This window comes from Eptatretus burgeri, chromosome 14 (assembly GCF_056783735.1).
Source record: "Eptatretus burgeri isolate ZD-2024b chromosome 14, Ebu_testis_v1, whole genome shotgun sequence".
Taxonomy (NCBI): Eukaryota; Metazoa; Chordata; class Myxini; order Myxiniformes; family Myxinidae; genus Eptatretus; species Eptatretus burgeri.
In genome coordinates, this window is record NC_140974.1 from 25,078,226 (window position 1) to 25,102,389 (window position 24,164).

The 24,164-nt window shown below is 46.2% G+C and overlaps 1 protein-coding gene across 1 annotated transcript; it reads right to left on the reverse strand.

Moving 5' to 3' along the window:
* Positions 1 to 1,251: 1,251 nt before the first annotated feature.
* PSMD5 (proteasome 26S subunit, non-ATPase 5) lies at positions 1,252 to 23,438 on the reverse strand. The gene is made up of 10 exons (XM_085854039.1): positions 23,230 to 23,438; positions 17,629 to 17,824; positions 17,374 to 17,487; positions 16,976 to 17,104; positions 10,372 to 10,481; positions 10,129 to 10,271; positions 9,479 to 9,670; positions 9,171 to 9,280; positions 2,397 to 2,537; positions 1,252 to 2,093 (listed from the first exon to the last, which is right to left on the reverse strand). Exons 1-10 carry the CDS (start codon positions 23,400 to 23,402, stop codon positions 1,836 to 1,838), a joined length of 1,566 nt encoding a protein of 521 aa, XP_085710165.1. The 5' UTR covers positions 23,403 to 23,438; the 3' UTR covers positions 1,252 to 1,835.
* Positions 23,439 to 24,164: the final 726 nt, after the last annotated feature.

Here is a 24,164-nt window from a genome sequence, read left to right on the forward strand (position 1 = left end):
CAACATCAAGAATGAACTTTCAAACCTGTCTTCTTCTTCTTTCGGCTGCTCCCGTTAGGGGTCGCCACAGCGGATCATCCGTATGATCCGCATAGTGATTTGGCACATGTTTTACGCCGGATGCCCTTCCTGATGCAACCCTGGTCGCCTTTTACAACACAGGGATATGGTACACCTATTTTAACCGGGGTATACACCGGCCCAGTATACTAGTACTCATTTTGCCGACCTCGGAAGGATGACAGGCTGAGTCAACCCCCTGGTGTATTAATTCAGTGGCACAACGGGGCTTGAACTCAGACTCAGGACCTTTTGGATCCCAAGCCGCTGCCCTAACCACTGCGCCAACACCAGGCCCTAACTTTCAAACCTGTCTCCATCCTCTAAATCCTGGTAGTGCCTTGTTGAGTCTGTCTCTGATGTATGCTCCCCTTCTATCCCTTCCCTCCCTTCAAATGGCACCACAGTCGACCCCACTCGTGAGAAGCTGACTCCACTCTTGCGTTTACCTCCAGATCTTGTCCCCAACCCCTTCCAACAAAGAGACGGTGTGTCCGCTCTCTAACTCCCAAAGTTTTCAACTTTCACGTTTGATATTTGGTACATTGGTACAGACTGTGGAGACGGTGTGTAGCGACTTACGTTCGTCATCTAAAGTGGTTGCCATGGCAACCAAGATGCTGTTTTCCATCCGTTCCTGTCCGCACTCTAACTCCCAGTTTTCAACTTTCACGTTTCATATTTGGCACATCGGTACAGACTGAAGAGACGGTGTCGTGACATACGTTCGTTATCTAAAGTGGTAGCCATGGCAACCAGGATGCTGTTTTCCATGCAGTGGCACAATTCTGTATATACCTTCTTGTTCGGGCATATATTGTGCTCATTTGCGCTCGTTACTGATTACAATATACAAATACATATATTGCTTTAAAATTATTTGGATCAGACTTCACTGCAATGCTTTATAAAAAAAATATTAATTATTAGACGAGTCTTTTAAAAACGATAAATTTATAAACAGGCGAGCATTGAGTGGCTTTGACACCAACTCTGGTTGTGTCTTACGTCTGAATCCATTCAGTGCACTCGCTCTTCCATGAGCCTCGATGATATATCTTGAAAAATGTAATTTAAAGAAAATGAAAAAAAATTCTGTTATACTCTGTCTCTTGCTCCAAAACATGATGTAACTTAAGAGGTTACCACTATGTAAAAGCATTAGTGAGGTATCCCAAATGAAGAGAACAATCAGAAGCAACAGGAATGTTTATTGAGTGCGAAGCATGACAGACTCATTGCATTGACAACAGGGAGAAAAACCAAGATGCTTTCTGGAAACACAAAGCCCGAGAAGGCAATACCATAATTATAAAGAAACCCTCAAAAATAATACCATATCATAAAACATCAACAAACAAGTCAGGTGGAAAGATGAACATTTGCCAAATTACCAGTGCACTGTTGTCCTTGTCTTGTCAAAGGCACTGCTTTAATGTTTACATTTTAACAGCCAAGACAATCAACCAAATGCTCCATCCAAGCAATGGCACTTCCTGTTTGCAAAACTCTGTATGATGACATTGGAATACAGATGTCCCAACTCAGAAAACATTTGCTGAAACTACTGAAAGTTTCCAACACTATATATATATATATATATATATATATATATATATATATATATATATATATATATATATATATATATATATATATATATATATATATATATATATATATATATATATATATATATATATTCCGACATCAGTACTAGTACGCCTCTGTGTCCATCTACTTTTACTGCCAGTGACAAGAAAATGCAACATGACTCACTCGGAGCCTTCGATGGCGACCTGCGTCACCGGCTGCACATAGTAAGGTCCTTCTCGCATGTATACTCTCAGTCTTTGGTACGTCACGGAGCCGAATATGTTAGCGGCCGTACGTGAAGCAGTTATAATGGAGACTAGTTCAAACTTCAACTCCTTGGCCATCTTGTCTGGTTCTACCGATCGATCAGTGAGGTATTCGGGAAATCCCGGAGTGTTGGCCATGTGGCGCTGTGCCCAAGGCTGGTCGGAAATTGCCTGGGAAGAAAATAAGCACAAAGTTTAATCCCAATCCATTCTACTCAAAGAATAACGAGTTTTCCTGTGTAACGTGAAATGCTGTTCCTCAACAGAAAAAAAAACACTTCTCTGCCATTTGCACCACAGATATTCCTTGTACTCACTGACAAACCGAAAGTGGCTCATCCACTACCTACAGGCACAGCAATGGAGTTACACTAGCTAGGCAATCCATTTTTCCTTTAAGGTCATTAGCTTGGAGCCGGTTCTAAATCAACAACAAATGAAAATTAATACAACCATTGTAGCTCGACAGTGTACCGTGAAAACCCTCAAAGCTGTGCAGTGAAGATCAGAGAAGGGCTGTGTGCTTATTTTCCACAGCATGATCATGGGTTCGTTCGCCAGGGTGGAAAACCATGACTCTGTCATCATCAGGACGTCTTCATTTTGCTCTTCTTCCTGCAAAAACAATCCGTCTCATCTTGGTGCCAGTTTCAAGAAAAACTAAACAAAACCAACACAAGTGCAGCATTACTCAATTAGAGGTAGCTTGCAAATGACACCATGCAATCTTTTACTCACAGGAGGTGTCATTTGCAAGATACCAGATGGGACAGTAGACTTTCATGGTCCCTTTATGCAGCCTGAGCACATTGTTCAGAATGAAGTTAAAAACTGAAGTGTTTATGAGAAAGCATCTCCTTCTGGGTAAACTTACAAAAACCAGGCTGACTGCACACCTCAACTCGTATATTTCATGCTTCTCCCACCTAACGACAAGCCTTCCAGAGTAGAGGCTGTTCTGTCTCACTCCTCCATCCAGGGCTTCAAAAGCAGGTAGTGCACCGCCATCTTTTGTTATCCCTAATTCTGACCCATGATCTTTATTAGCCCCATCAATAAGCTCTGTCGGTATCGATCTTTTTCTAACATCGATAGATTGGTGGACTCATACACAGGTACAAATCGATAATTTTTTTTGGTTTGTTTGTTTGTTTTTCACGCAGGTTCCAAAATACGTAATGCTCCATGACTATATGACGTACACATCATTGACACACGGTAATTCACGGCATACATCATGCACTCGATCTTTACAAATTTTGGCAATCATTTTCATACGATAGAGAATAATATTGATAAAAAGAGTAAAAAGCGGTTCCGTTTTGTCCTTCGCTTACTTTATTCATGCAGGGTAATTTCAAAAAACAATAATCGACCACTAATTGTAGGTAGCAGGTGAGTGCTCGGCAAGCTAGCTCAGTAAATATTGCCACCGCACTATAGCACCCTCACGATTGCGCAGAACCGGCCCACGAGTTCAGTCTATAAAACAGGTGCTTTGTTTAGTCGAGCCATCGTTCTTTTTTGTTTTGCTATACCATGTCAAGGCCAGCGTAAGAGCTAACACACAGAAACAGAAACAAATAACAAGGCAGGAGACAAGAGGGGCAGGAGAGGTAAGCACAAAATAGTGGGGGACAGAGACAATAGTAGATATGTTGAATGGAGAGGAATGGGGTGGGGTACACGGGGTAAACAAGATGGTGTACTACAGGGACTTTTAGGAAGGAAAACAGGAATTGGAAGGAGGTGGGTTTGGGGTGGATTAACGGGGTCGAAAGATCGCGGTTTTGGACGGGGGAAGATAAGATATATATGCCTGGTGTTTGTTGGCTTAATGTTTTGGGTGATGGGCTTGCGATCCCAGATTCATGAGTTAAAATCCCACTCAGCTGTTTGAATTAATACCAGATGGGGTTGACTCTGCCTGTCATCCTTCCAAGGTCGGCAAAATGAGTGCCAGCTTGCTGGTATCCTGTGTCAGAGTGGCGACCCGTCCTGGGTTGTACCCAATAGCCAAGGAGACTGCTTTGGCAGCACCAACACTCTGCACAGAGTATGGTCCCGATGGATGGATGCAAGATATGAGATGGTGGTGAACAACCATTTTGAAGACCTTGAGGGAAGAGTGGGATTGAAGAGAGTGTGGGAGTTTGTTCCAGAGGCAGGAAAAAAAAAGAGGAATTAAAGAGTGAAGATGAGCAGTGATTCATGATTTTGGCAGTTTCACCAGAAGGGTGTTTTTGGCGGACCTTGAGCGTTTTGAGGAAATATTGGGGGGACAGATCACAGACAGAGCAAAGGGGGCTGGGGGGGGGCAAGGCCAAAGAGGAGACAGAAGAAGACAGAGTTTTGCAGGAAATAATTGAAGAAAAGAAAGAAATTTATTTCATTCCATGATGATTTGCACATGCTGAGGAATCCATTATATAGCCTACAGGTAATGAGTCAATGGAGTAATTAATTTGGGTCATTGTACTGAGGCAACTGAGTTAATCAGGTAAATACTCTTCGTGACATGGTGATGGTGGTGGTTGGGAGTGGGGGGGGGAGATGGTTTCAGATGTGGAATGAACAGGGGTGTTTGAAGGGAATGGTGTGGAGTGGGGGTTGGGAGGTGGAAGGATGACGAGAGGGGGTTGAGATGGAAAAAGGAACATGTGGATTCAACTGAGGGAAGATTCCCATGGGAATTACAGGGTTTGAACGGCAAAAAGGGCAGAATCGTGGGGAGTTAGTGAGTTACTTTTTGGAAGTTAAAAGGTGAGGGACCGGCAATGGATGGGTAGCTGGAGTGAAAGAAGGGTTGAAAGATGGATTTATTGACGGAGGACGGAGGGATGAAAGAGGGATTGTTCGACTAAAAGACAAAAGTTGGAGAGTTGAGACTCGGGGAAGGAAACAAGCTAAACTTGAGACCATTTCGCTCTACCCACAACGGGGGAGAATGGGAAGTCTATTTTACATGCAGATTGAAGATGTATCTTATTCTGGGAACAGGAACTAGATCATAGTTCATTCCGGTATCGCTTTCATACCAGTATTGCTATCGCAGATCACCGATTCGGCACAGAGTTTCGAAAGCACACACGAATCATATAAAACAATAACCAATTGGCAATTGCTTTAAAACAGCCACGAGGGCAAAGAAAAACGCCATTGCTTGTATGGGTACTCGGATGGTGAGGGTTAAAAGTCAAAACGTGCTGCACTTACTTCCTGTGACGTCTTGATGTCATACGTTTCACCGTTCCTGTTCCATGTTTAGCCGAGACGCCCAGTGCATCAAAGGTTTTAAAATCATGTACGGCATTTTTTTTTTTTTTTGTATACCTTGGTCGAGGCTCGTATGAGAGCGAACACACAACTCAGAGCAAGGAGGCATGAGACAAGAGGGGCGGGAGTGGAAGGGACAAAACAGTGGGGAACAGACACATTAGGTGAACTGTGGAAGGGAGAGGGATGGGGATGGGACGGGGAACATGGCGAAGAGAAGATGGACATTTCAGGGACTTTCAGGAAGGAAAGCAGGAGAAATGAAGGAAGTGGGCTTGGGTGGATTATCGGGGGTAGAAAAGATCGAGGATTTGGATGGGGGAAGATAAGAGGTGGTGGTGAACAGCTGTTTTGAAAGCCTGGAGGGAAGAATGGGAAAGAATAGAGTGAGGAAGTTTATTCCAAAGGCGGGAAAAAAGAGGAATGAAAGAGTGAAGATGAGCAGTGATTCGTGATTTTGGTAGTTTTACCAGAAGGGGGTTGTTGGCGGACCTTGAGCGCCCTGTGGAAATGTGGTGGGGACAAATCGCAGAGAGAGCAGGAGGGGCAAGGCTGGAGAGGAGTCGGTAGAAGACAGAAAGACCACCGACCAACCTGCGGTGATTGAGTGAGAGGCCCAAAGACTCAGCTTCATTGCGGGAGATGCCGATGATATTAAATGCCCTGGTTTCGACAGCGTGAAGCCGAGAAAGGTGGGAGGCAGGAGCACCAGCCCAGAGGGGAGAGCAGTACTCCATCAGGCTACGGACAAAAGCTTTGTAAGTGGTCAGGAGCTCAAGAGGGCCGAGGAAGGACTTAGCACGACGGAGGATTCCCAGTCGGCGACTGGCTTTTGAGGCAAGGTTGGAAATGTGACTTTCCCAGGAAAGGTCATGGCAGATAGTGAGACCCAGAAGCTTGAAAGAAAAGACTTCTTCCAGAGGATTGAAAACACATTGATTGAAAATTGATTGATTGATTTAAACATTGTAAACACCTTTCTTTGATTTGTTGGTGACACAACGTTTGTTTTTGTTATTCCATATCAAATTTTTTTCGGTATACCGGTATAATCGCCGGACCCCACTTATGCTTGACATTCACTCCAAAGAAATAACTGCTCTCTTATAAAAGCACTATTAACACCTTGGAGGCATTTCTACAGCACAGCGTTTCCTCCCTCCTGCCTTTCTTATTTTCCTGTTCAGTCATTCCCTTGATGTTTGTACCACTGTCAGTTCTACCTTACTCTTCCATGCGTGTTGCTCCTGTAATAAATAATAATAATAATAATAATAAATAAATACAAAATATACCATCAGAGATGGGGAATCCCCCGCCATTGAATGAAAAATGTCATACATATTCCAGATAATGAGGGAGGAGAATTGGAAACAAGACACCATTTGGTCATCATCTCGAAAAAGTTCCCCAGGGGTGAGGAACGTAGTAACCAAAAATAATTGAAATCAGATAAGCAGTTTTCCATTTATTAAAAAAAAAAATTTTCAAGATGGCCGCTCCAGTCTGCCATCTTGGATCCGGCCACGCCCAAAATCAATAGGGTTCTTCCTTTTCAGGTGGTACATGTGTGACCCAAATTTCAAATTGATATGGCGAACAGTTTATGAGTTATCGCACTCACAGCTATAAATGTTGACGCCCGGACGGACGGACGGACAGCCGGACGACCTGGGTGACAACAATATCCCCCTTCCGCCACGCGGCGGGGCATAAAAAAACATAACTTAACCCCATGAAAAGATCAGTTGGAAAAGCAGCATCATCTTGGAATGCTTGTCCTGACCAACATCTAACATGAGTTTAGGAAGCCATATCTTTAACCTCCGCCATCGAAGATGGACGGAGGTTACTGTTTTCCCTCCTGTCTGTTTGTTACTTACGAAATCTAATGATGTCGTAAGTATATTGATGACTTCCGTCCTCTGTTTGTGTGTTGTGTTTGTGTGTGTTTGTGTGTTTGTTTGTAGGCACGATAACTCGAGAACGGAAGAAGCTACCAATGTCATATTACACCACGTGATTCAGGAGGGTGATGGCTAGTGGTGATTAGATTTTGGTCAAAATCGGTCAAAGGTCAAGGTCACAGTGAGGTCAAACATAATTCCGTAAATTCATGTGGAGAAATGGAGTATTTTTGCTTCGGTCGACGTTACGAGTTCGTTTTAACTTCGATGTTAATTTTGTCTTCGGTTTTTGCGATCGCTGAGGACGCTTAACACTCGGTTGTCAAAATTCTGGTAAAAATCGGATGTTTTATGAGAGGTTTGGTGCAGAATCATCGTAGAAACTTCTGGTTTGCGTCGCTACCTTCACTAGAGACAGCTTTTATTAGACAAGGTCAGAGGTCAAGTTGACGATTTCGTAAGTACCAGTATATGACTGCTTGTTTGTTTGTGAACAGTATTACGGAAAAACTCCTGGACGGATTTCGACGAAACTTGGTGGGAGGATTAGGTATGGTCCAAGGATCATGCCATCAGATTTTGGACTTGGTCCAAAGTCCAATATAGCCGCTATGGCGGCCATTTTGAAAAAATATTTGAATTTTTGTTTTTGCATTTCTACATGTTTAAGTGATTTCCAACCAAAAAAAAAAAAAATTGTTAGAGAGAAAAAACAACTATTTTGCAACTTTTTTAAAAAAAAATTCGATTTTATTTGAGAAATATTTGAATTTTTTTTGCATTTCTACATGTTTTAAGTGATTTCCAACCCCCCCCCCCCCCAAAAAAAAATTTGTTAGAGAAAAAAAACAAATTTTGCACCTTTTATTTTTCAAAAAAATTTCAATTCTTTTTTGGCATTTCTTCATGCGCGTCGATCTAGTTTAGTTTATTCAATCGTGGTTCAGTCGGTTGATCCATTTTGACCTACAATGAATAGGATATCAGGTTCACCTAAGTGACCCAGCTGTATTGGCGGCGGAGGTTTTGCACTCTACCGAGTGCTCCCCCTCTAGTTAAGTTTGTTTCAAAAGTCAGTCATTTGGGAATCCTGTCTGAATGAGGCATAGAGCTTTCTTGACATGGATCTTATTGCTTTTTCATCACAGATCGCATGGTGGTGGTCTTCACCAACGTCACGCACCATTCCACACCACTCTAAGCCTTCAGGTTCACAAATACTCATAAACTAACCCACTCTTTATCAAACTCCTCACATCCATTTCTATAATCTTCTGTTCCTCTTTTCTCACATTTGTGACATCATCTTTTCATGCATGTCTCTCACCTATAATACCTCAAGTTTACACCTCATCCCGATGCCCGTACCTCCTCGTGATCCAACTGATGACCGAACTGATATTTATGTTGTTAGCAAAAAGCAAAAAGCAGGGTGAAGCAATTGGTTCACTTCCGTCTGTCCATAAATGTCAGTTTATGATTGAGGAACAACTTGATTTCAATCTAATGTTATATTTTGAACACAAATCGGAATAATGAATTAGAAAGCAAACCTACAGTTTAGCAAGCAGTACTTTGGCTCTGAATTTGTCCCGGTCACGCATTCGCAGAGAGAAGTGAGATAATATTTTTTACTCCGTCTGCCTGTCTGGCAGTCGAACAAAATTTATAACCATTCCAAACAGGAAACGTACTGCTTTAAATGACGTCATAATGGACACACAAACATAAAGAACGAATGCAACGTATTAGAAAAGGTGGTGTAATAGACACTGCGTCAACGGCGGTGAACTTCCGGATTTTTTTTTTTTTTAATACGACCTTTAAAATCATTATTTTACTACAAATGAATTATATACTTGAACAATGTGTGGGATAAGGTGTTCAATTATTCAAACCTCTGTTTTAAAAGCATTGAAGTTCACTTTTATCCACCTCTCCCTTCACCCCTCTTCCACGCAAAGAAAGATACCAATTTATCGATGCCGACAGCTCTTCAATTACCACCACCACAATCATAATCACCAACTCTACAACTAGAGGCAGTGCTAAGATATATACCTACCGAGAGGTGGAGTAGGGAGACCATGGCATCCAGACATCGTATGCGTTTCTCTGTTGGGGCCTCGACTGCAATCGTTCCCATAACCTTCAGCACGCTCAAAAAACGCTCTCCTACAATGACAAGTGTATCGGTTGATGACACCAAGCTTGTCAACTTTGAACACAAAAGGCACAAAGAGACCCTTCCTACAATTCTGGAAGTCTACTCCACAAACTGTTTTGCCAAATTGGTCATCGGCAAGACTGTCACAAAGCTTTACCAACCACATGTGATGAGTAAACAGTGCTGCCTTAAACACACAAACACACCTTCCTTGTGTAAAACCAGCTTTCCCTCCAAAGTCTTGCCCAGCACACCCAGTGTATCCAGTGCCACAGCCTGGCTGCTGGCCTCGTGGTTGGTTGCTGTGTCAAGCACTGTACGCAAGAAGATAGGAAAGCGCTCGCAAACCATCTGTGCGCCATCAGCAACCACCAGTTTTCCAAAGAACTTCACCAGACCTGAAGGTAGGTGGTAGACATGGTGGTGAAGGTTACGGAAGGATGTCATGTGTGGTGTTGTCAAGACTTTGCGACGGATCTTGCAAGGAAAGAGAACCAAATCCCACAATTTCCACCTGCACATTGCATCATGAGAGGGAAGTACCGTGCCTAAGTTTTCTGAGGCAAAGATGCACACCATATTTACCATGCAGTTCCTTTCCACAAAATGAGTTATTATGCATTCCAACACAAGGGAGCTCGATGTGTTGCATGGGAGCTGAGAACAAAGGCAATGTGATGATCCTGACAAATTAGTGATAACATCCACCAAAAGACCAATGCGAATAACTTGAAAGGTGATTAAGCAAATAATAAAAGAAAGGATAAATCAATGAAGGTAAATAGCATTATATCACAGGAAGCCCAAAGTAAAGTGAAAAGTAAAGTTGCTGACATATTGGCGACGGTGGTCTGACCTGGCACGTAAAGATCTGCAAATGGATCATTCAAGGCCGATTCAAGCAACCCCGAGATGCGCTCTGCCACGCCCTGCTGCAGCACAAACTGGCGACCATGTGGGCTCTTCAATAGGCCAGAAATAGTCTCCGCACAAGTGGCTCTATGGGAACAACATGATGGTGCAAACAACCAATTCACTCCCGATGCAAGTCAAAGAAGACGTACAATAACGAGGCAATGCTGTTGAGGTCAGCAAGCACCTAACAAGGACGTCATCGCTGGTCAGCTCTCCAACAAGTTGCGTGACGAGTCCGGAACGTGTGCAGTGTCCGAGGGCAATGGGCGACGATGATGCAATGCGTACCACCAGCTTGGATTGCACGGTACATGGGTGGGAAGCAAATGTACCACATTATCTTTACCATCAATTTAATTCACAGATCCAAAGGCTCGATGATAAAGCAACATACTTGAAAGGAGTGGAAAGGGTTTGACTATGTAAAAAGGCATTGGTAAGGCCTGAGTCACATTTGCTCTACGGCGAGGATACGGTGGCCATACGCCCTCTGAATTGACAGAAACGTGCGGCAGCCGCGGAGTTTCTGCGGTGGCCTCAGGGTGGCCCTACGCCGTTTGGCTATCTTTTACAGGCCGTAAGGTCGCCGTGGAATTACAACGCGGAGTTATAACTTTTTTCATTTCTACGTTCGCCGTAGCAATTCGACAAGCCGAAAAAAAAAAACTGGTAAAAAAAATAAATAAATATTTAACCCACTCGTTACCGTCCGTCTGGCCGCACATTCGCCTTAGGGCCCCCCTGCGGTCCCCTTGCAGGCACCTTGAGGCTACCTTGCATCTGCCTTGAAAATTCTATGGCCGCCACAGGGCCCCCTTCAGGTCACCGTGCGACATCAAATCAAAGACCGTCCGACAACCCCACGTTTTCGGTCTCCACAATTTCTAAGACCTAAGGCCTAAGTCACATTTGCTCTACGTCGAGGATACGGCGGCCGTACCCCCTCTGAATTGACAGAAACGTGCGGCGGCAGCAGAGTTTCTGCGGTGGCCTCAGGGTGGCCCTACGCCGTTTGGCTATATTTTACAGGCCATAGGGTCGCCGAGCAATTATAACGTGGAATTATAACTTTTTTCATTTCTACGTTCGCCGTAGCAATTCGACAAGCCGAAATAAAAAAAAAACTTTAAAAAAAAGAAAAAAAAAAGAACCCACTCGTTACCGTCCGTCTGGCCGCACGTTCTCCTTAGGGCCCCCCTGCGGTCGCCTTGCGTCTGCCTTGAAAAGTCTATGGCCGCCGCAGGAACGCCCTAAGGTTACCGTGCGACATCAAATCAAAGACCGTACGGCACCCCCACGTTTTCGCTCTCCACAATTTATAAATACGGCTCCCCGAAAAATAAAAACATATGTGACTGCTACATTGTGTGACCGTGGAAATACTGTGGCCGCCGTATAATTGCTAGTGGCCGTAGATTTTGAAGACCCCACGGCCGCCGTGCCAAATGTGACTTAGGCCTAAACGATGGGATCCAAATTAAATGTACGTTAAGGATTTAAAGTCAGCTGCACACTTCAACTGAATTGCGAGAATACAGAATACCTGGGCTATACAACATCACCAGAAATACGTGTACATTCATTTTGCTGAAATCCACCACTTGGTCTCATTCATTTCTCACAAACACCATCTCCAGCTCACGTATTCTCAATCGGAATCTCTTTGTGCACTTGTTTGAAGTCCAAATGATCAATTTGGTTTTTTTAAACTTTAAGGGGTGCACTCATCGGAACTATTTTGTTTGCCCAAACCACAAGTCTGCAGGAAGTTTGGAAGAAGAAGAAAAAAAAAATGGAAGAAAAATACTGTTTGCCCAAAACCATAGGAAGTAAAAAGAAAGAAAACTTATTTTTTGTGTACAAAGTTAAGGCTCATGGAAAAGTTGGAACACAGAACACATCAGGACACAAGAAAACAAAAGGTACATCAGAAAGAGAGGGGGGAAACACCACCTTCAGGGTTGAAGGACAAAATGGGAGACCTGGACAAATAAGGGATGGGGGGAGGATTGAGCGGTAAGGGAGGACGCACGGAGTGGGCAATGTGAATACAGAAGCAAACTTTCAGAAAGGAAAAACTGGAACATTGGAGGGAGGTAAGCTTGGGAGAGTGAGGGGTGGGGGGGGGAAGAGGGTGGGTGGTGATAAAGAAAAGAAACTAGAAAACAAAACAAAACAGGGTTAATAGGAGAAGAAAAGATCATATTTTTGGTTGAGGTATGATATGGGATGATGATGAACAGCTGTCTTAAAGACCTGGAGGGAAGAATGTCATTGAAGCAAATGTGGAAGTTGGATCCTCAGGTGGGAAAACAAAGAGGAACGAATGAGTCAAAGTGAGCAGAACCTGTCTGCGATAGGAAAGACATAGCTTCATCAGGGGAGATTCCAAGGATTGGTTTCCATGGCATGAAGCTGAGGAAGGTGTCAGGCTCAGAGGGGAGAGCAGTACTCCATCAACCTACAGATGCTGGCTTTGTAGATGTAGTACAGTCAAAATGTCAGATGACCTCCCACAAATTGCAACAAAAGCAAACTCAACAGATTTTGATTCCTGGATACGTCCTCAGTGACAGAAAAAAAAAAGTCCAAAGGGATCCTCCGGGGGGGGGAAAGTCCTGAAATCATGGAAATCCAATATGGCCGCCACCCGGCTTCGGGGAAAATGAGAAAATTGTAAATATGTTTTTCTGCATTCTAATTGTTTCTAGTTATGGTCAGTATATTGATATACAAGAATAATTATAAAAAAGTGAAATGTATTGAGGGTAAAATAAAAAATTATCGCTTTTTTTGTCAAAAAATGTCAATTTTTTGTCCCGAAAAAAATATATTTACCTGATACTGATTTTGGCTCCTGGACCAAAATAAATAAGAAATGTTGAAGACACAAGATGAAATCAAGTCTATGGCAATACAATATAATAATGTAAATCATTGAAACATGACAAAATTCACAATTCCACTCGGGGCAATCACATCTGCCTGACGAAGGCTTCTAAATGAAAACGAAAATTCGCATTAAACTCAGAAACTACATCCATTATAAACTTACTATACATGTTGAGAAAAATCAAGCGTATTAAAGTTAGAACTCGACAATGTCGTCATCATCCTCATCATTGTCACATGGAGTGTTTGTGCAGCCAGAGCCCCTGCAGTTTCCACAAGCTGGAGTGCACTCAATCTTGTGCTTCTTGCATGTGCATCTCATGGTGCTACATTCAGCGTGGCAGTTGCACCTAATGACACGTAACATCTTTTCAGGAGCTGGAGCTATTGATGTCTGAAGTGGCACAAAACCCTCGTCACACTTCTGCCAACCCCAGTCTGTGGAAGAAGTATGCAAGTCTGACGTCTTGAAACGAATCAAACACCACCTTCAGAAGCATGCCGAGTCTGCAAAGATATCTTCTAGAACTTCAGCGCTCTGGGTTCAGTATATGGACATGCTAGACATTCTACGCAAATACATCCGGGCAGAGCACACTGGGAACTGGGCACTACATCTGCAGGCTATCCAGGAAATGCTGCCTTACCTGGCAGCCTCGGGCCACAACCTGTATGCCAAATCTGCGAGGGTGTATCTGCAGCAGATGTCCAACCTCAAAACTCAACATCCCAATGTCCAACAACGTTTTGATGAGGGGTTCCATGTGGTTCGACGAAGTGATCGCCTGTGGGCAGGTCTTTCATCTGACCTGATCATTGAGCAAGTTCTGATGAGAAGTTTGAAGACCAGCGGGGGGCTCACACGAGGGCGAGGAATGACAGAGCAACATCGGCTGGTATGGCTACCATCAATGCCTGCCTGAGCAGAAATAAACCAGGCAATGCAGGAGCTCACAGGTGTGAACTACAACGCTGGAGAGCAGAAGAAGGACATGACCAAGGGAAGACAATCTCGTGACTGGAAGGACACACTATCAGCTCTTCAGTCTTTACAGGAACGGAATCCGTCCAGTAGTGATCCACGTCTGAGGAACATTGCCACTGAGTTCATGCACACCCCACCGTCAACGTCGATACAGCACATGCTGTAGGAGCCAAAATATTGAAATCTATGGATGGGAAAACACCTGCCGAGTACACATTTAAGAGGAAAGACCAAGTTGTCACCCTCGGCATGAAGTCATCTGTCAAGATTGATGGAGAGCAAGTCCAGGTTGACCCACAACTCCTCTTCCAGAGACTGATCACTGTTGCACAGACAGCAGAAGAACTGGAGTCGGCCTTCAAATATGAACTGTGCAGCTATCCACCAGCCCTCTTTGATTCCTCTCTTCAGCTCCGAGAAGCGCACAAGCCAGTCTTTGCTGATGCCATCTGGGATCTTCTTGGATCCGATGTCCCAGCCAATATCCCCAATGATGGGCAACAGTATGTTTTGGATGGCGGGGCACTTGTTCAACGCATTCCATGGTCTCGTGGATCTACATACAGAGACATATGCCACCAGTACACTGATTATGTAACGAAGAAGTACGGAGATGCCATAGTCGTGTTTGATGGTTATGAGAGTACCAACACGAAGGACATGACACACCAGAGACGGTCTAAAGGGAATGCTGGCACGACTGTGACATTTACAGCTGACATGCGTCTCACAATGAAGAAGGAACAGTTTCTTGCCAATAGGCAGAATAAACAGCGATTCATTTTTATGTTGAGTGAAGAGCTTCAGAAGAAGAACTGAGACACACCATGCCTCAGGGGATGCTGATCTCCTGATTGTACTGAAGGCCGTGCAGTCTGCTACTGTCACCAACACTGTGTTAGTTGGTGATGACACAGACCTCCTCGTCCTCCTATGCTACCATGCAAGCTTAGAATCACATGACCTCTTCTTTTGTCCCGAGCCAAAGAAGAACACGAAGAAGCCTCGCATCTGGAACATCAAGGCAACAAAGAAAATGATTGGTACAGACATATGCAAGCACATACTGTTTCTACATGCAGTTCTTGGGTGCGACACGGCATCTCGTCTTCATGGGATTGGAAAGGGAGCTTCCCTCAAAAAGTTCAAAGCAAACAACACATTCCGTGACCAGGTCAAGGTTTTTGTACATATCCAGCTTCCGTATGTGATGTGGCAGGTGCAGGAGAAAAAACATTGGTGATAATCTACAACGGAAAGTCAACTGACACCTTGGACACCCTCCGGTATCAGCGGTACTGGGACAAGGTGGCTTGGAGCTCCTCTCACGTGCAACCACAGACGTTACCACCAACATCAGAAGCAGCAAAGTATCACAGCCTGCGCGTGTATCTGCAAGTCCAAGAATGGAAGGGATGTCCAGATGAACTTCTTCCGACAGACTGGGGTTGGCAGAAGTGTGACGAGGGTTTTGTGCCACTTCAGACATCAATAGCTCCAGCTCCTGAAAAGATGTTACGTGTCATTAGGTGCAACTGCCACGCTGAATGTAGCACCATGAGATGCACATGCAAGAAGCACAACATTGAGTGCACTCCAGCTTGTGGAAACTGCAGGGGCTCTGGCTGCACAAACACTCCTTGTGACAATGATGAGGATGATGACGACATTGTCGAGTTCTACTTTAATACGCTTGATTTTTCTCAACATGTATAGTAAGTTTATAATGGATGTAGTTTCTGAGTTTAATGCGAATTTTCATTTTCATTTCGAAACCTTCGTCAGGCAGATGTGATTGCCCCAAGTGGAATTGTGAATTTTGTCATGTTTCAATGATTTACATAATTATATTGTATTGCCATAGACTTGATTTCATCTTGTGTCTTTCAACATTTCTTATTTATTTTGGTCCAGGAGCCAAAATCAGTATCAGGTAAATATTTTTTTTCGGGACAAAAAATTGACATTTTTTGACAAAAAAGCGATAATTTTTTATTTTACCCTCAATACATTTCACTTTTTTTATAATTATTCTTGTATATCAATATACTGACCATAACTCGAAACAATTAGAATGCAGAAAAACATATTTACAATTTTCTCATTTTCCCCGAAGCCGGGTGGCGGCCATATTGGATTTCCATGATTTCAGGACTTTCCCCCCCGGAGGATCCCGTAGGACTTTTTTTCCATCACCGAGGACGTATCCAGGAATCAAAATCTGTTGAGTTTGCTTTTGTTGCAATTTGTGGGAGGTCGACTAAATTTTCTGCAAAAAGGCCTGCACTACTGGCCTTTGTTGGGTGAGTAGAAGCAACATGTCCAAGGTCGGGTGACCTCGTCTGAATATGAATTGGTGATCTGAGGTGAGGCCATTGGAGAAAAGGAAAGATTTCATTTCAAGCTTGGTCGTCAGCTAATCCTTATGAGAGAAAAATAATCGTTTTTGTTATCACGTAACACATCATATCCCACCAGCAGAGCTGGCAGGATGGTGCAGATTTAGTGAGTGTATTTACGTTTGAGTAATCTCATCTTGGTTGGACTACCGACCTAATTATAAACTATTAGATTGGTGCCTAGGCAGGCAGACCATTGTACCGCAAGGTGCATCCCTCGGATGAACGTTATGGTTGATGTTAAAAAAATCCCTCGGTGTCTTTTGATACAGAGTAAATGAGTTATCGCCAGCAACCAGAGAAAACTACAAGTTTCTGCTCTCATCCATAAGGGGGAACATCACAGCGGCAAAGCTTCATCCCATGGAAATGATGCGACCAGCAGCCACATGCTGCAAACCAGCACTCACTCAATTTTTTCGGTACAACTCAGTACACACAGCATAAAACAACACTATGTCAGTCTGGTGTGCAAATACATTGCAAACAAGGAACAGTGTACACACACATACCTCGTACACACGGTATCGGACAGCATCGTTCGTGTCCATAACACTATGCAGCTGCTTCAACTGCCGAGGTGCAAAAACAACTTCAAGACCCTCTTTGGACTTGATCAGCCACACGATATTCTGCAGAGCCTGGCCAGAGGGAGATAAGACACGATATACAAGGAACTTGGGCACAGGAGGAAGCCATTTGGCCCACCATGGCTGCACTATATATCATTTGCGATCATATTATCAGATCAAGAAAATGAAAAAAAGAGGAAGAACGACCAAGGTAGCACCTTACCGGTCTCATTCCATGATCATAGTAGATCAAACTCTTAAAATTCTATCAATCATGCTTATCCCCAAAAACTCACATTTTACCCTCGTGAGCAAACTTCAAGTTCTCAGCACGTTACCTGTTTGGCTATCCCCAAGCTCTCAGCACCAATGCAGTCGATGACCTGGGGTAGTAAACTTGAACCTTCTCGAAGCACATCCGTGGTCTTGGAGCATTCCATGAGGCGTCCAATCTGCACCGACACGGTGTACCGATGAAGCGCATGCTGTCTGACATCCTCGACTCAAAAGTGATAGCTCTGAAAGAGTGTGATGAACGGCAAATAAGAAAAGCAAAAATATGAAAAAAAAAAAAATCACAAAAATCCTTCAACCTGTTTGAGAGCTAAAAGCCGAACAGAGCTGCGAGGATGCGCCAGCCCGAACTGCAGCGTCGTCAGGTGCAGTGCAGCCAGCTTTCCTGGGTCCAACCCTCCAAGCAAGCGCTCCAGCACAGCACACGCCATCTCTACCCATTCTTCTTCCTCTCCATCCTCCATACCACCACCACCACCACCGCCATCCTGAACACTGCATACACCGGTGGTTATTCAATTTACATTTCATTAAATGTTTACACCAAAGCTTTCTGCTCTACAAAGACACTTAACAAATTACCCCAACTTCCTTTTTTTCATATTTGACACAGTACAGGTAAACAAGGCCAACGTCTTCCAAAGATCTTTCAAACAAACTTTGGCAAATAATGCACATTCACTCATTAAATATATCTTGCAATCCAACAACATTTTTTTTTTATGTCATTCAACGGACAGAGCATGTAATCATCTTCATCATGTAATGGAGCGACATGCCATAATTGACCGAAACAAACACTACACATGAAACAATGTTTTGCTGTATAATGAAACGACGACAACAGCCGCCAAAAATATTCCCACATTCTTGTGAGTCAGCAGAGGAAGTTTTGACTGGTCAGGCCTGGAGTTCGACTGGAACCAATTTTGGCAGGAATATCTAATTTCTTGAGCGTGCCGAAGACCACACGCCTACTCTCCCGCCAAAGGCATCGTGGTATCTTTAGCGTCCACTGACTAGTGCTAGCAGACAGTACATCCGGCTTCATGTCCGTAAGAGGGATGGCACGTCGATGAAGCACCAATCCAACGGTTTATAGTCAGGTTCGGAATGGAACCGAGACACGACGGCTCAAAAGGGAAGTGTGTTACCTCTGCAATATCCTGTCGACACTTTCCTTTGCTGTACTGTAGTTTATGACGTACGCAAACGTGCCAGACTTCTAGACAATCCACCCCCATATCCCCCTTTTCCTCCCTTCCCACAGCACCTGTTTGTTGATACAGTTCACATTAAATGAAGCCACAGGAAAGATGGTAAACACAGCTCAACTCAAGTACACCGTGTCCCTATCAAAGGACGTTTAACACAAACACCCATGACTGTTCGGTCTGTGCACATTGAGCCAAGATGCATTTCTTAATGAGAACAATTATGCATTTGTCATCATCAGGTCACAGCAAACACAAAATAGCATGAACTGGTGCGGACTTCCTCAACAGGAACGTGGACTACAGCGTGGAACAAAACAATCAATCAAACTTTGCGCAATGTTGATCAATATAACGTAGCGGTGGTGCGATGACCGGACTCGGCGGTGTCACGGTGAGCGTCCACAAGGAGTCTGGGAGGTCGGCAGTTCAAACCCAAGCAGAGTCATACCAAAGCTAGGCCTGGAGTTGGCTCAGTGGTTAGGGTGAGCCTGGAGTTGGTTCAGTGGTTAGGGTGAGCCTGGTGTTGGCTCAGTGGTTAGGGTGAGCCTGGTGTTGGCTCAGTGGTTAGGGTGAGCCTGGAGTTGGCTCAGTGGTTAGGGTGAGCCTGGAGTTGGCTCAGTGGTTAGGGTGAGCTTGGTGTTGGCTCAGTGGTTAGGGTGAGCCTGGAGTTGGTTCAGTGGTTAGGGTGAGCCTGGTGTTGGCTCAGTGGTTAGGGTAAGCCTGGTGTTGGCTCAGTGGTTAGGGTGAGCTTGGTGTTGGCTCAGTGGTTAGGGTGAGCCTGGAGTTGGTTCAGTGGTTAGGGTGAGCCTGGTGTTGGCTCAGTGGTTAGGGTAAGCCTGGTGTTGGCTCAGTGGTTAGGGTGAGCTTGGTGTTGGCTCAGTGGTTAGGGTGAGCCTGGTGTTGGCTCAGTGGTTAGGGTGAGCCTGGTGTTGGCTCAGTGGTTAGGGTGAGCCTGGAGTTGGCTCAGTGGTTAGGGTGAGCTTGGTGTTGGCTCAGTGGTTAGGGTGAGCCTGGAGTTGGTTCAGTGGTTAGGGTGAGCCTGGTGTTGGCTCAGTGGTTAGGGTGAGCCTGGTGTTGGCTCAGTGGTTAGGGTGAGCCTGGTGTTGGCTCAGTGGTTAGGGTGAGCTTGGTGTTGGCTCAGTGGTTAGGGTGAGCCTGGAGTTGGCTCAGTGGTTAGGGTGAGCCTGGAGTTGGCTTAGTGGTTAGGGTGAGCCTGGTGTTGGCTTAGTGGTTAGGGTGAGCTTGGTGTTGGCTCAGTGGTTAGGGTGAGCCTGGTGTTGGCTCAGTGGTTAGGGTGAGCCTGGTGTTGGCTCAGTGGTTAGGGTGAACCTGGTGTTGGCTCAGTGGTTAGGGTGAGCTTGGTGTTGGCTCAGTGGTTAGGGTGAACCTGGTGTTGGCTCAGTGGTTAGGGTGAACCTGGTGTTGGCTCAGTGGTTAGGGTGAACCTGGTGTTGGCTCAGTGGTTAGGGTGAACCTGGTGTTGGCTCAGTGGTTAGGGTGAACCTGGTGTTGGCTCAGTGGTTAGGGTGAGCCTGGTGTTGGCTCAGTGGTTAGGGTGAGCCTGGTGTTGGCTCAGTGGTTAGGGTGAACCTGGTGTTGGCTCAGTGGTTAGGGTGAGCTTGGTGTTGGCTCAGTGGTTAGGGTGAACCTGGTGTTGGCTCAGTGGTTAGGGTGAACCTGGTGTTGGCTCAGTGGTTAGGGTGAGCCTGGTGTTGGCTCAGTGGTTAGGGTGAACCTGGTGTTGGCTCAGTGGTTAGGGTGAGCTTGGTGTTGGCTCAGTGGTTAGGGTGAGCTTGGTGTTGGCTCAGTGGTTAGGGTGAGCCTGGTGTTGGCTCAGTGGTTAGGGTGAGCCTGGTGTTGGCTCAGTGGTTAGGGTGAGCCTGGTGTTGGCTCAGTGGTTAGATTGAGCCTGGTGTTGGCTCAGTGGTTAGGGTGAGCCTGGTGTTGGCTCAGTGGTTAGGGTGAGCCTGGTGTTGGCTCAGTGGTTAGGGTGAGCCTGGTGTTGGCTCAGTGGTTAGGGTGAACCTGGTGTTGGCTCAGTGGTTAGGGTGAGCTTGGTGTTGGCTCAGTGGTTAGGGTGAACCTGGTGTTGGCTCAGTGGTTAGGGTGAACCTGGTGTTGGCTCAGTGGTTAGGGTGAGCCTGGTGTTGGCTCAGTGGTTAGGGTGAACCTGGTGTTGGCTCAGTGGTTAGGGTGAGCTTGGTGTTGGCTCAGTGGTTAGGGTGAGCTTGGTGTTGGCTCAGTGGTTAGGGTGAGCCTGGTGTTGGCTCAGTGGTTAGGGTGAGCCTGGTGTTGGCTCAGTGGTTAGGGTGAGCCTGGTGTTGGCTCAGTGGTTAGATTGAGCCTGGTGTTGGCTCAGTGGTTAGGGTGAGCCTGGTGTTGGCTCAGTGGTTAGGGTGAGCCTGGTGTTGGCTCAGTGGTTAGGGTGAGCCTGGTGTTGGCTCAGTGGTTAGGGTGAGCCTGGTGTTGGCTCAGTGGTTAGGGTGAGCCTGGTGTTGGCTCAGTGGTTAGGGTGAGCCTGGTGTTGGCTCAGTGGTTAGGGTGAGCCTGGTGTTGGCTCAGTGGTTAGGGTGAGCCTGGTGTTGGCTCAGTGGTTAGGGTGAGCCTGGTGTTGGCTCAGTGGTTAGGGTGAGCCTGGTGTTGGCTCAGTGGTTAGGGTGAGCCTGGTGTTGGCTCAGTGGTTAGGGTGAGCCTGGTGTTGGCTCAGTGGTTAGGGTGAGCCTGGTGTTGGCTCAGTGGTTAGGGTGAGCCTGGTGTTGGCTCAGTGGTTAGGGTGAGCCTGGTGTTGGCTCAGTGGTTAGGGTGAGCCTGGTGTTGGCTCAGTGGTTAGGGTGAGCCTGGTGTTGGCTCAGTGGTTAGGGTGAGCCTGGTGTTGGCTCAGTGGTTAGGGTGAGCCTGGTGTTGGCTCAGTGGTTAGGGTGAGCCTGGTGTTGGCTCAGTGGTTAGGGTGAGCCTGGTGTTGGCTCAGTGGTTAGGGTGAGCCTGGTGTTGGCTCAGTGGTTAGGGTGAGCCTGGTGTTGGCTCAGTGGTTAGGGTGAGCCTGGTGTTGGCTCAGTGGTTAGGGTGAGCCTGGTGTTGGCTCAGTGGTTAGGGTGAGCCTGGTGTTGGCTCAGTGGTTAGGGTGAGCTTGGTGTTGGCTCAGTGGTTAGGGTGAGCCTGGTGTTGGCTCAGTGGTTAGGGTGAGCCTGGTGTTGGCTCAGTGGTTAGGGTGAGCCTGGTGTTGGCTCAGTGGTTACGGTGAGCCTGGTGTTGGCTCAGTGGTTAGATTGAGCCTGGTGTTGGCTCAGTGGTTAGGGTGAGCCTGGTGTTGGCTCAGTGGTTAGGGTGAGCCTGGTGTTGGCTCAGTGGTTAGATTGAGCCTGGTGTTGGCTCAGTGGTTGCGGTGAGCCTGGTGTTGGCTCAGTGGTTAGGGTGAGCCTGGTGTTGGCTCAGTGGTTAGGGTGAGCCTGGTGTTGGCTCAGTGGTTAGGGTGAGCCTGGTGTTGGCTCAGTGGTTAGGGTGAGCCTGGTGTTGGCTCAGTGGTTAGGGTGAGCCTGGTGTTGGCTCAGTGGTTAGGGTGAGCCTGGTGTTGGCTCAGTGGTTAGGGTGAGCCTGGTGTTGGCTCAGTGGTTAGGGTGAGCCTGGTGTTGGCTCAGTGGTTAGGGTGAGCCTGGTGTTGGCTCAGTGGTTAGGGTGAGCCTGGTGTTGGCTCAGTGGTTAGGGTGAGCCTGGTGTTGGCTCAGTGGTTAGGGTGAGCCCGGTGTTGGCTCAGTGGTTAGGGTGAGCCCGGTGTTGGCTCAGTGGTTAGGGTGAGCCCGGTGTTGGCTCAGTGGTTAGGGTGAGCCTGGTGTTGGCTCAGTGGTTAGGGTGAGCCTGGTGTTGGCTCAGTGGTTAGGGTGAGCCTGGTGTTGGCTCAGTGGTTAGGGTGAGCCTGGTGTTGGCTCAGTGGTTAGGGTGAGCCTGGTGTTGGCTCAGTGGTTAGGGTGAGCCTGGTGTTGGCTCAGTGGTTAGGCTGAGCCTGGTGTTGGCTCAGTGGTTAGGGTGAGCCTGGAGTTGGTTCAGTGGTTAGGGTGAGCCTGGTGTTGGCTCAGTGGTTAGGGTGAGCCTGGTGTTGGCTCAGTGGTTAGGGTGAGCCTGGTGTTGGCTCAGTGGTTAGGGTGAGCCTGGTCTTGGCTCAGTGGTTATGGTGGTGGCTTGGGATCCTAAGGTCCTGAGTTTGAGCCCCGTCGGCCGCTGAATTAATACACCAGGGGGGTCGACTCAGCCCGTCATCTTTCCGAGGTCGGCGAAATGAGTAACAGTTCCAGCGTGTGTACTGGTAGAGGGGCACTGCATCAGCGACACAGTTGCGCTTCAAGAAATGATAGCTACCCCAGCAACTAAGCTGCCATACGACCACCACCACCACCACCACCATACCAAAGCCTTTGAAGATGGTACGTGCTGCTTCCTGGCTTAATACCCAGCATATCAAAAACAGGGATAGACCACGGACAGACAACCACAGCGCAGGCTTTGAAGGGGGCCCATGCCCGCAGGGGGGCCCATGCGTTGCCGTCCTTGGAAGGGAACTCATTATGATGATAATGTTTACAGACGGGACACGCAGATTTAGATTATCCGAGGGAGGTAAGGTCCGATACAACGTTTCACTCCAACAAACATCTCGACTCGTCATGTGTCGGCCTGATAACGCTCACTCACCCATCCACAGAGCCGACCAACGCGAACAGAGGCTGCAAGTTCGAGTGTGCGGCGGCCACGGAGAGGCCCGAGGGACTCAGGCAGTAAACGGCTGTTTTCAGGCGCTGTAAACTATCCATCGGGTCAGAAGCGGCCGCCAGCTCTTCCATCAACACAGAGATGGACGCCGCCATGATGACGACACACAACCGGAAGTAAATCGGATGAACGTCCGGACGATGAAATGTTAACCGATTAATTTTTTTTAATCGTCCACCGTGACATATGTAAATAATCATATCGCAATCAGAAGTTTTCAACCGTCACAGCATAAACTTTCCTTGTGCATTACATCATGACGTCACGGTGTGCCTGCAAACGGAGGTTTAAAGATTACCCGGCATGCAATTCGCTCGGCGGAGTTCCGGTCAAATGAACAAGCGAGAAGAGCATGGCGGAAAGAAAGTGACGAAATATTCTCGGGAAGAAAAAAAAACAATAATAATTAAAGGGATTCCTGTTGTCCCAGGTTGTGCGAAGGAACGTGCGAATGACGATATAAATAAATCGCACAAAAGGAAAAGTACAAAAGTTGCAAACTTTTCTCTTTCGTGCATAATGGCCTTTATTTTGAGACAGAGAGAGAGAAAAAAAAAAAGAACAGCCGACTCCGCACAGTATTATCTGCTGGTGCAAAGAAAGAATTAAATAACTTTCAATTTTCTTGCCAAATGAAAGATATTGCACCTCACTGGCCCCAGTACCGGAACTCCTCCAAGCCGAAGTGCATTCTGGGAAACCGTACACAAGTAACCAGGACGAGCACCATCAAACTCGCATCGAAAGGACATGTTGAGTCATTAACCAATGGAATTTTTATCATTTGCATTGACTTTGGACATTCTGAAATTTTTACATCGCACAGATTAATGTCTAACAGTGAGGGGTTTACAGTT